The sequence below is a fragment of the Eufriesea mexicana genome, unplaced genomic scaffold, assembly GCF_001483705.2.
Source record: "Eufriesea mexicana isolate 0111107269 unplaced genomic scaffold, ASM148370v2 scaffold265, whole genome shotgun sequence".
Taxonomy (NCBI): Eukaryota; Metazoa; Arthropoda; class Insecta; order Hymenoptera; family Apidae; genus Eufriesea; species Eufriesea mexicana.
Genome location: NW_016908444.1, coordinates 1,755,753 through 1,768,284, shown reverse-complemented (window position 1 = coordinate 1,768,284; position 12,532 = coordinate 1,755,753). Strand labels below are relative to the sequence as shown.

At 41.9% G+C, this 12,532-nt stretch overlaps 1 protein-coding gene across 5 annotated transcripts; it reads left to right on the top strand.

Annotated features, from left to right (window-relative positions):
• Positions 1 to 1,051: 1,051 nt before the first annotated feature.
• On the top strand, positions 1,052 to 12,474 carry LOC108555773 (cGMP-dependent protein kinase, isozyme 1). Of its 5 annotated transcripts, none has more exons than XM_017911580.1 (14): positions 1,052 to 1,641; positions 8,481 to 8,614; positions 8,691 to 8,762; positions 9,025 to 9,269; positions 9,363 to 9,505; positions 9,579 to 9,716; positions 9,806 to 9,984; positions 10,066 to 10,313; positions 10,398 to 10,721; positions 10,804 to 11,035; positions 11,266 to 11,372; positions 11,469 to 11,708; positions 11,788 to 11,854; positions 11,968 to 12,474. In XM_017911580.1, exons 2-14 carry the CDS (start codon positions 8,525 to 8,527, stop codon positions 12,061 to 12,063), a joined length of 2,181 nt encoding a protein of 726 aa, XP_017767069.1. In that variant the 5' UTR covers positions 1,052 to 1,641; positions 8,481 to 8,524; the 3' UTR covers positions 12,064 to 12,474. The 5 variants fall into 5 exon arrangements, with proteins under 5 accessions (XP_017767069.1, XP_017767073.1, XP_017767072.1 ...); XM_017911584.1 differs by lacking the exon at positions 1,052 to 1,641 and adding an exon at positions 2,888 to 3,037; XM_017911583.1 differs by lacking the exon at positions 1,052 to 1,641 and adding an exon at positions 3,324 to 3,342.
• Positions 12,475 to 12,532: the final 58 nt, after the last annotated feature.

Below are 12,532 nucleotides of genomic sequence, written 5' to 3'. Positions count from 1 at the left end.
GGGAAAATTGTTCTTAATTAATTTATGTATTACTGATAATGCTGTCTTGCTCGGTTAAATAATTCTTTGCGAAATTTCGTTTCAAAATTTTGCTTTCGTTATTCTATTTCGCAAATTTTGTTGCGGTATACGTATAATCGATTTTTCAATATCTATATCTTTTCTGCTAAGGTTTATATGTAACTCGCTTTATTTATCGCGACCAACCTTTCGACCAATTAGAAAATTTTATTTTTGTAACGTGTTAATAAGGTGTCTTAAAACCAATAAAACGTTCAAAGTCTGTTTCAATTGGAACGAATCTGTCTGTGAAAAAGTGACGAAAATAAATGGCGAAATCTGCAATCCGTAAGAGATACAATAGACAAGAATACGGTATCTCCTAGTGTACCTAATTATAGGTGCTATTAAGTCTATATCTTTTATTTATTTTAAGCACTCCTTTGATATCGAGACGAGAAAAATTAATTTCTTTCACAGTTATCCAAAACCGATTTTATTTCCATATCACTGCTATTAAATTGGCTATTATTAATGAGATGACTGGTCTTTAAATAAGAGCTACAGATAATAGGCTATATCAACGTGCAATTGCAAAGAATAAAGCTTCTATTTAAAGACCAGTCATTTAACCATATATAAAGTAGATTTGAAATTGAAAACAAAAAATACTTCCACCACGCAGTGGCTGCTTAAACACGCGTTTAACTCCAGTCTAAACTATCCCCACCTCGTTCGTCCCTCAAACATTCTTATCACTGACAACTCGTTACACACACGTCCAACGAGAACAAGAGGAAAGAATCTACTTATCACGCCAACCAAAGCTCGATCTCCGACCATGCCTCTATCAACGTATCTGCTGATCAGATCGAACGAGTGTAATGGAAATGTACTTTCTCGAGACATTTCGACCATCGATCGTGACCGATCCACGTGTAGCCGGATACGCAATCGTCGCCGTTAACAGTCGGCGTGTATCACGCTCGGATAAGGTGCCAAATGATAATAATTACCGATACCCCCCACCGTCTGCCGGCAATTGGAAACGAACGCGTGTATTTCAGCTAGTGGCATTGAGACCGGCCTGTCAATAACACCGCGACTTCGCGAGCGAAAGTCCATCGAGGTCTGCTCTTAGGCTTCTCTTCGGCTTCCCTTCGACTTCTCTTCGATTTCTTTCAGACTTCTCTTCGACTTCCTTTAAACCTCTCTTCGACTGCTTTTAAACTTTTCTTCGACTTCTCTGCGACTTCGCGCCTCAACCGCGCCCACCATCTTGGACCCTAACGCAATGTCGGGAAAACCTCGTTCGTTCGAGTATTCCACCGCGAATCTTCACGTTCTGCGAGTTATATGACAATAGACTATCCCCGGACACGTTCAGCGAGGTTGGATCACCGCAGAGACCAAGGGAACAGACACGCGTGAAAAATGAAAGCGCGCTGTCGCCTGTGAGTCTCTCGGAGGCTTTCTAATTATCGTGAATAATCGATCCACGCGTGATCGTGGCTGGTAACGGACAATGAATCTCGAAAGTGGCCTGTCGTGCAACCGGCGTGCCGCAGTTTTATGAATCGAACCGTGAAACCGTGTTCCCAGGAGACCGAGATCCAACGAGGCCCGGACCATCTTCCAGACGTGAGTACGCTCGATTATCCGTCCACCTTGTTTACCTGTTTGTCGATGGTGTAACGGCTCTTCTGCCGCGATTTCGACAGAGATTAGATCGCAGATTCGGAGCATACCCCGTTCACGTGACTCGTGAAATTCGTTCTTGGCCATCGCATTTCAGTGATATCTCTTCGTGTATCGTTACGCCGGGTTGCTGGACGAAATGGAGCACGAATGCCTTAACCTGGCCGATGACCCATCGTGGACGGGTTGCCGTAAGTTTTACCATGACCAGGGAGTGCTTTTTAAACGAGATCTCGCGAATTTCGCGCGAATGACGATTTCCGTTCGACAAGTCGCGATTATGACCTCGAAACGGCAGCTTCTGGCTCGAAGAAAGACGGGAAATGGGAAAAAGGGACGTTCGATAGATGCGGGACGATAAAGGCAACAGGCCTGAGCGATAAGAAACCGTCGCTTCGGCGATAAGCAGCGGAATATAAGAAAAGCAACGGCTATCGTCCCGTTCGTGCCGAGGTCGTGGAAAAGTGCATAAGTAACGACGGAATTTATTAAACAGTATTCCAATGAACAGTTTCGCTGCTTATGCAAATTTCTCATTCGCGATAGCAATCTCCCTGCCGTTTTAGGCCTTATTTATTGCGCAACTCGCGGTAACCGTGGTGGTTACGATCGACTGATAAATTAGCCAATTATTTCTACTCCACCGAGCCTACTCGTGGGACCTTATCCGTGAATGAATGAAATTTAGAGTTCTCGAAACCTAGATTGGAAAATGATGAAATCGTTATCGCGTGTATGTAATCGCTTCTGGTACTCGCTGTTAGGAAGTTGAATGCCGGGTAATGAGAGGAAATCGCGCGGGATCACGGTTTCGAGGCCGACTTTTTCGCACGAACCTTCGAGGAAGCACGAGGAAGAAAAACGTTGTACGTGCATTCCTTTTCGAGATAGCGTCCGATGGAGAAATAAACGGAAAAGAGAAATTAAACGAATGCCGGTCTCTTTCCTGAAATTTCGAACGAAGCAGGCATACTGAAGTGAAATGTGCTTCAAGATGTAACTAGAATCTGCAACCTTCTCGAAAGAAGAATCAGGCACGCCGACCTTATTAATGAAAAGAGAATAGAACTCGCTAGATAAGACACGGCCGTGTGTGTACCTGCCTGTTGACACTGCGTCTCTTTGTTATCTGCTAGATAAGATTCCTGCGTCTTTGTCGAACTTGAGACATCAGTTTTATGCGCGAATTCGCGGAGTGCAGCTGAAAACCGTGAATCGTTCCTATTTCATCGTCAACGGTTCCCTTGGTTCCCTGGCCAAAGGAATTTCGAGGGGCCCCTTCGTTTCGTGCCGAAGTTCCGTTGTTCCCCGATCACGTCCTCCACGTCGAACCGGAAAGGTGAGTGCCGAAAGTTCGACGTGCACAGACGACGCGTCGACGGGTTCCGTTCGAGTGAAAATTGCGCGAAAGCGAAGCGATTTCCTCGGAAAGGGCGAGCCCCACTCTCTAAAGTCGGTTTATCTCGATTATCTCGATATCTAATCGATCAGCGGAAATCACATCGTCCGCAGATAAATTTTCCGCACGATAATAATCTCGCAGTCCGATTGCAGTCCTAATAAGAGCAACGTTGGGGCACAGATAAGATTTCCGCATTTCTGTCTGGCGTAACATTGCTGGAAACAAATATTGCCAACGGTTAGGTAATTTCGTTGCGCATGTTTTACGTGTACATTTTAATGTATCACACCGTGGTATATAGCGAGGTCGTAAGTGAAATTGTTGAAACACAGCGAGCTTGGCGGAGACGTTTTAACGTATGGGTAAACCAGCCGGTCGACGGGGCCCTCGAAACGAGATTAATATATAAACAGTCGAGTCGATGAAGGGAAAAGTGTCAACTTAAATATGCGTAAAACGTTCGTTTTTATTCCATAAATGCGAGAATTTTTATTTTGTATTGTTATTACGATTGGAAATAATTGCCACAAATTCCATCATGAGGCATAGAGAATGTAATCAATGGAAGATTCGAAGGGGGATTAATACGTATAGAAAATCAATTAATATCAATTAATAAGAGAAAAAGTATGGACCTAGGTATATACGAAAAATGGTTCCTGTCTTTTATTTAAACTCGAGTATTTTTATTTTATATTATTATTACGATTGAAAATAATTCTCAAATTCCATCATGAAGCATCGATAATGTAATCAACGGAGAACGCGAAGGATTAATACGTATGGAAAATCAATTAATAATTAATTAGAGGAAAAGTATGGACCTAGGTATATACGAAAAATAGTTCCTGTCTTTTATTTAAACTCGAGTATTTTTGTTTTATATTATTATTCAGATTGGTAATAATTGCCACAAATTCCATTATGAGGCATAGAGAATGTAATCAATGGAAGATTCGAAGGGGGATTAATACGTATAGAAAATCAATTAGTATCAATTAATAAGAGATAAAGTGTGGACCTAGGTATATACGAAAAATGTTCGTGTCTATTACTTAAACGAAATAATTTTTATTTTATATTATTATTACGGTTGAAAATAATTCTCAAATTCCATCATGAAGCATAGATAATGTAATCAACGGAGAACGCGAAGGATTAATACGTATGGAAAATCAATTAATAATTAATTAGAGGAAAAGTATGGACCTAGGTATATACGAAAAATGGTTCCTGTCTTTTATTTAAACTCGAGTATTTTTATTTTATATTATTATTCAGATTGGAAATAATTGCCACAAATTCCATCATGAGGCATAGATAATGTAATCAACGAAGGATTCGAAGGGGGAATTAAAACGTATAAAAAATCAATTAATAAGAGAAAAAATGTGGACCTAGGTACATACGAAATATGGTTCGCGTCTACCATTTAAACTCGAGTATTGTTATTTCATACTGTTATTATTATTGAAGATAATTCTTACAAATTCCTTCATGAAATCAGAGATAGTACATAATCGTTGGGGGCCTACTCATTATACTTCATAATTCGTCCCTGGAGATTGTAGATAAAATCCTCAAGGAACAGTACTGATCGACGTTGCGACACTCGAAATCGTAACTTTGAATTCGCCGAAAAATGGTTAAGAATAAATAAAAGCATAGTCATGTTACTCTGTTAATCACTTGTGCCGACGACTGAATATTTCATTTTAATTCCTGGCTATTTTTACAAGCTCGCCGTATCGTGGCACCTGTTGTACATCGCAATGTAACGCGTGAAACGACGAAAATAAAATCGGAAACGAAAGAGATCGACACGGTGCAGCAGGCCTCGTTGAGGGATTTTTCGCGAAGCGTTCGCCGATTCGAGGGAAGAGGAGCGTTTCGCTCTCCGCCATTTCTGTCGCCCCGGTGTAAATTCGACCGCAATAAAATGACTCGGTGACAAGGCAAACAGGGCGATTAAAGGAGAATCAAACGCGATAAGGGGACGAAAATATTGGCGGAACGTAAAAATAACCGAGGAGTGTTTAACGAGAGCGGGACCGAATCGCGGATGACGTCTTGAGAGGAAATACGAACACTGGAGCACGTGTGGAGCGATTATGCTCGAGTTAATTGCGCTCGACGTCGCAGTTGATTAAACGCGGAACGTAATTAAGATACAGCATTCATTTGTCCCGTGTTTCGTTAACGCGAACCGTTTCAATTTCACGGTATACACGCGCGTTTGCGAGCGAGTAGGCTAATTACCGCGTTGTATTTAATTAATATCCACTGAAACAGCACGACCACCTAATACAATTTAATTTCCGAATAAAAATGACTAATAATTAAAATAGCGCGATCATCGATCATAATTTAATTTCTATTATCCGTTATCTATTATTATTTAATTTCATTATCTATTATCGATATTAAAAATTTCGCTTCGGAATAAAAATTAGTATTAATTTCGCCACGACAGCTGGATGGTTTTAGTAATTGCAAATACGAAGAGTATAAAATCGGTCATCGTAATTCGTCTGGTTGTTCTAGCGATAAAGCTGCTGTTTGCAATGAAAGTTTATCGTTCAGCGAGGAAGAGAATGATACTGTTCGATTTTTAGAAGGAACATTGCAAAATAATCACTCACGACTATAGTATTGTAAATAGAGTATCTGAAACGATTGTTCATATCGTTATAAAATATTTATCATTCATGCACGAATCATGTGCAATCACGAGCACAACTCGAGGTATGCTCGAGAAACAGATTGCGGAGAATCGGTTCGAAGAATCGGGGAGAAAAAGTTTTGTAGAATTTGTTCGAAATTATCTGTCGTGATGCAAGTAGCGAAAAACACGTGTACCGTTGCAATTGCTACTAGCTGTGGAAAATCCCTTTAAACGGTAGCGAGATAGTGCACTCGGTTCGAAGCGGAAAACAAAGAGGAATTAAAGGTATTAGCAGCGATGAACTTGGGAAGCTGCAGAGTTCTTGCCATTCCGATACTGTCAACATGAAACCTAGCACAAAACCCACTGCTAACGCTTCTGTTCCACTCTTATTTACTCATTTCTATCAATATTTGCACCAGCTATTCTATCTGTATAGCCAAGCACCGAGTATTACGATTTTCCGTCCAGGGTTTAACGTTACGTCTCGACACAGATATCAGCTTTTCGCTGAACAAGAGCTTAGAGAATATCATAAGATATCTGGAATTTCAATTAACCCACTTTTTCTCGGTATTTCAACTTCGAGAAACACGAATTGATGCATTTCGTCATTCCATCGCCATCTATTCGTTTACAACCATAATATATTTATCATTAACCCTGTAAATATCCTAATTTACGTATATTTTATATACGTTTCGTACGAATTTAAATACATTCGCTATATTACTCGCAATTTTTCATAAAAGAAAGCAATTCGGACAAAAATGGGTTAACATCCTACCTTTCGTGCAACGTCCATCAACGAGATAGATCTCGATCCCCCCATGATCTCGGAAAAATAAAAGCCCCTTCACGTAAGAATAAAAAATACCTGGAATTACTTCAGCGTGCACTTAGATCGCGATCTATGGATCGCATGCCTCTCATTCCGCGCGCTCACCGAGTGACATTCGTTCGAGCATTGTGCAAGAAAAATTACGAAATGGTGCGCGCGTGCTCGTGGCGGAACGTCCTCGCGATTACGTAAAACGAAACGAAAGAGAAAAGAGAAAAACTGACAGACGAGGGCACGGAACGAAGTCTGGGAAGAGGTAAAAGGAAGAAAACTTCTTGAGAATTAACAGCGCGACCTCTAACGAGGCAGGAAGCACTCCGCGAAATGAACGTGGCGTAGTTAGATCGGATCTGTGACGGAAAGGGACGATTTTCCAGCTCCTCGCTGCTTCGGCGATCGTTTCAAAGCGTTACGAGCACTCGCGTCAGTGCAAAACGCAGACTTTCGATGCTAATCTCTTTCGTTTCGCTTTGTTTCCCGGCTTCCCATGCCGATCTCATCGAGTCGCCAAGTGGACTGCACTTTCCAGATGATCTCGCTCTAATTTATGACAGGGAAGTTGACGCGAGGCGAAATATATTCGCGATTCGGGCTGTCACGAACGCTCGCATATTCGCGGTGCTCCAGCACGTGACCGCCGCTAATTGATCTATCAAATTGCAGGCTAGAGATCGTAAATAGCATCGTTCCTCGGGAGTGATCTTGAAAGTGGTCGGACGGTGTCGCGAATTCGCATCGGAAGCACGTTCTTGACAAACACGTTATAAATAACATTTAGGCAGATCCTCGTGACTAATCAAACAGCCTTATCGCTCTCTTAACATCGTGCAAACGGATGTCGGTCCCTGCAACGAGGCTACGTTACCATTTCAACCTACCTTGCTAGCTGACGTTGAGTTTCGCGTTCTTCCGTATTAATTTTAAGACGGGAACTTCAGGGTTCTAAGGACTTCGATCAATTTGCATCCATTCTTCCAACTTTCCTGTCACACTGAATCGAAGACTAATCGCTTCGTCCATAAGCACAAAGGAGCTCGTTCAATTTTTCACCAGGTATGCAACTTTTCCGCTGACCAAGCGCGCCACATCGAACAGAGATGAGCAAAGAGATCGCGATATCGTTAAAGCCGCGATAACATCGGTTAAAGCCTTGTTAAGCTCGGCCTCCGACTCGTCGGTTATTGCCGCGACCCAAAAATAACCAATTACGCGAAGGGATTTCCTGAATTTACAATTGGACGATCGATCGTCGAGCGATGTGACATCGTCGCGATCCTCGTTCTCCAAGCGGCGTTGAAATCGGATCGACGCGGAAAGTTTTTAGCAGAAGAGGCTTCCAAATGGGCGACAGTCGCGCGAGGGAACATGAATATCCACATTGTGAGAATGTGCTAATATATCGTGACGTCAGCGGACTATATATCGTGCATCGAACATCATTAGCATAAGCATGTGACCAGCTGAGGCGAGCGTGCCACGTGCTCGTGAATTTTTCACGTAAGAACTTTTTGTCTGACAGTGGCTTCTTCTGGTGCCAACGATTTCGACAATAAATCGGACAATCGTGCGAGAAAAACGAGTCTTGAGTACTTAGCTGGCTGCTCGAACGTTCCTCGAACGTTGCTGGTAAGTGATCGTCCAAATAGCGCAGCTGTCGCTGGCCAAAAATTCGCGATACCTGGAGGATGCACGCCGTGACGATTTTCTTGAAACGGTGCTCGTGGAAACGATAAATGGCGTCATCTGGATTAATGCCAGCACGGAATTCGAATCAGATAGAACAGCTCCCTCGATCAGCGCGTCGATCGGCGAGAAAATCCTTGCTCGCGAATATCTTCCCGCAAAATTAAGAAGAGGATCGTTGTGCTTTGCAGGAGTCAAGAGAGTGTGCTTCCGACATGTTTTGGACGATGAAAGTATGATGAGGTTCCCGTGCTTTCCGTGCTTTCGAAGTGTCCTAGGACAGAGTGGCAACATCAATCTTACCACCGAGTCGAGTATAATTAGTGTAAGCAATCAAGCATCGTAACACAGTTCTAGATGTAAGCAGAACTTCCTGCATTCTTATATATCTTCGTTTGCAGAACGGAAATGCGACGATCCCAGTGGTGACTAGCTACAGGCCTTCTGATGATCCAGATCTGAATCGTGGTGTGGTGAGTGTTCCAAAAGCATCTAATTAAGAAAATTATTCTAATTAACATTTGAATGAAATTTAAATTTCTTGAAAATCATTGACATAGAAGTTATTACTAGTAGAAGTTCAGGAATGATGAAACAAATACGTGCTTTCTTAACTGTAAAGGAATATTTGATTAATAAAACTAGCGTAAAAATTGGGCTGAATAACGAGAAGACGGTAGAAATAGGATGTCGAAAGATTAACCTGTTTAAAAAAATTCATTCATACCGATATAGATACGCTCTGTGATTGGTGGCACAGTGTCTAATGGGTTAGGACCACCGGCTCACTCCAGCGGAAAAGGCAGGGCGCCATCACCACCTCGACATCTCAATCTTCTTCCAACGCATCATGAGGACGAGCAAGAAAATGCCAAGACCTCGGATGGCTCGAACAAGCCGGTGAACCCCAGAGGTGGTATTATCGGCAGGCCACCTTCGCCACCCTCTGCACCGACTCCTGTTTACGATAAAGACCTAAAGTAATTTTCGACAAAGAAACAAACTGTAATGGAACGAATCGTACCAAAATTCTGAAGATTAATATACTAAAATGCGTACTTTATCCGTTACAGGAGTAGACGACAGATTAAAAGAGCCATTTTAGAGAATGAATTCCTCGGCAACCTCGAAGAGGGTCAGGTGGAAGCGCTGGTTTCTGCCATGTACCCGAAACAGATACCACCGGGTACCTTGGTGATTCGAGAAGGAGATATGGGTAAAGGTTCCTCTCCTATATTCCCTATAGATGTGTCTTTTCTTTTTACATTCATTTTTAATTGATATTTCAGGGTCGCATCTTTACGTGTCCGCAGAAGGAGAGTTCGATATTTACCAGGGCGACAAGTTCCAGAGGAGCTTTGGACCCGGTATCGCGTTCGGGGAGATCGCTTTATTGTACAATACCAAGAGACTTCGATCTATCAGCGGTAAATAGTAGTCACATCGTGAAATAATTAACGAAAATAATTAGCGAGTATGTCATTTTTACCTGAAACGTGTCACGTTTAATCTGTAGTAAAGAAAGGAGGGAAAGTATGGGTGTTGGACCGATCCGTGTTCATCAATGTGATGATGAAATCTGCTCAGGAGAGACTAGAAGGGAACGTTCGGTTTCTTCAACAAGTTTCCGTTCTCCAGAAACTGCCTGAACCTAAGGAACACCTTCTTGCTAAGATTTCTGATCTTCTCCGCATGGTAAATGCGTCTCACATGTCTGATAATGATTCCTCGCATTCGCTCGATTCTGAAAACAAGAAATGTGCATCTTTTTGACAGGAATTCTTCCCTGCTGGGGCAGTGATTGTTCGACAGGGAGAGAAGGGTGACAAGTTTTACATAATTAGCGGTGGAAACGTCAGGATCACCAAAAATACCAAAGATGGCGGTGAAGAAGAGCTGGTGGTGCTTGGAAGGAGCAAGTATTTTGGAGAAAAAGCACTTTACGACGATGCCGGTGACAATCGACGACACGCTAATGCTATTGCTTTGGCTCCTGGCGTCGAGTGCTTGACACTGGACCGACAGTGAGTTTCCGTAAATCGATGACGATAGATCTTCTTTCATTACTCGGAAAATACCTTCCTTTCTAATACCAAATTAAACTTCAGGTCGTTCCTCAATTACTTGGGTGGTCTTGACGAGATACGCAACAAGGACTGGCTGGCGGAGTACGAGAATCAGAAACGATCTCTGACGTTGAAGAAATGGTCTCACGAATATTCCAAGGTTACCTTGGCCGATTTAGAGACCATAGGCACCCTGGGAGTCGGTGGATTCGGCCGGGTCGACCTGGTCACTCTGAAATCGGATACAGAGAAGAGCTTCGCGTTGAAAAAGTTGAAGAAAAAGGTGATGGTCGAGCAACAGCAACAGGAGCACGTGCTGAACGAGAAATACATCATGCAGGCCTGTGATTCACCGTTCATCTGCAAGTCAGGATCAAGTTTGCGTTGATTAGATGCAACTTTCTTGCACCGCTTGATGAGAGAAATAATTTTTACTTTTACGACTTAGGCTTTATCAGACGTTCAAGGACAACAAATACGTGTACTTCCTGATGGAAGTCTGTCTAGGAGGAGACGTATGGACTACTCTCCAAAGGAGACGATTCTTCGACGACACGACTGCACAGTTTATGATCGGATGCGTAGTGGAGGCTCTTGCTCATCTTCATTCGATGAACATCGTCTATCGGGATCTAAAGCCAGAGAATCTTATGCTCGATAGCCGTGGATATTTGAAACTAGTAAGATCCATATTGTCATAGATAACAAGGAAACCGTATGAAATAAAGATTAAGAGGTTTGGAATAACAATTAGAGAAGTTCCATATAGCTAGAAGATCGCAGGACTCACCCTTAGAACAGAATACGTATTCTAATATCGTAGATGCTGAAGAACAACTTCGAAAAAATATATTCTCTTCTCTACTTTCTTCTCTTCGCTAATCAAACGAGATTTTGTGAACTTTTTCAGGTTGACTTCGGTTTCAGCAAAAAGATTGGACCATCCAAGACATGGACCTTTGCCGGGACGCCCGAGTATGTGGCACCAGAGATAATCTTAAACAAAGGACACGATAGGTAGATAAATGAGACACAATAACTGCAAGGTGTCGAATAAATGATGAATTTAATAGAGAAAAAGCGATGATGATCGTGCATTTAATTAATTTAAAGGGCGGTGGATTACTGGGCCCTTGGAATTCTAATTCACGAGCTACTCATCGGTAAGCCACCCTTCCGTGGGTCCGATCACATGTCCATCTACAACAAGATCCTAAAAGGTATCGAAGTAGTCGGAATACCTAATTCTATTAGCAAGAACGCGAACAGTCTGATCAGAAAGCTGGTTCGCCTAAGTGCTTCCGAGCGTCTGGGTTATCAAAGGAATGGCATTCAGGACATTCGAAACCACAAGTAAGTCTTCTATAACTAGGTATTCATTTGAAAATGAAATTTTGATAAAATTTTTCGCGAGCTAACCGTGTTTTTACAGATGGTTCCATGGATTCAATTGGACCGCCTTGCAGAAGCTAAGTTTACCCGCACCAATCGTTCCGACAGTACGTGAAACTTACGTTCATTTAGCAATCAGATATTCAGATACGATGTTTAAAAATTAATTCGTTCTGAAGAAGGAAAACACTTACATTATCTTATTTTGTAAAAACCACAGGTACAAAGTATAATCGACACGAGGAATTTCGAAAGATACCCGCCAGATCGCAACGTTCCACCAGACGAATTCTCTGGATGGGACGAGAACTTCTAAGAAGAAAAAGTCGAGCAATAATCAGCTGTACGTGATCCATCCATTAACTAAACGATAAGAATTACGAAATTGTAGAATGAGAGAGAAGTAAAGAGAGAGACGTTCTGATAATTATACAATGAAATAAAACGATAGCAGGAGAATCATCGTTATATCTAATCGACTTGGTTACCTTAGGCAAATAGCTTTGCTATTTATACTTCTTGCATTCGGAACAATCATATATGCCCACTAACTAATTCTTATGATTAAATCCTAATTAAGTAGCTACTTGTATAGCAAGTATTCAGGACTCATAGAAGGATTATAGAACGAAAGATACTCTACGATTAACGATACTTGTAGCTATGATAATTTTAGCGTTATCAATTAATAATAAATTTATACACGAGTTGCTAAGGTCATACTGATTCTACATTTCCTTCATCCTCGTTACTAATTAAACTTTATCGTTTACTTCCGCGTCAGA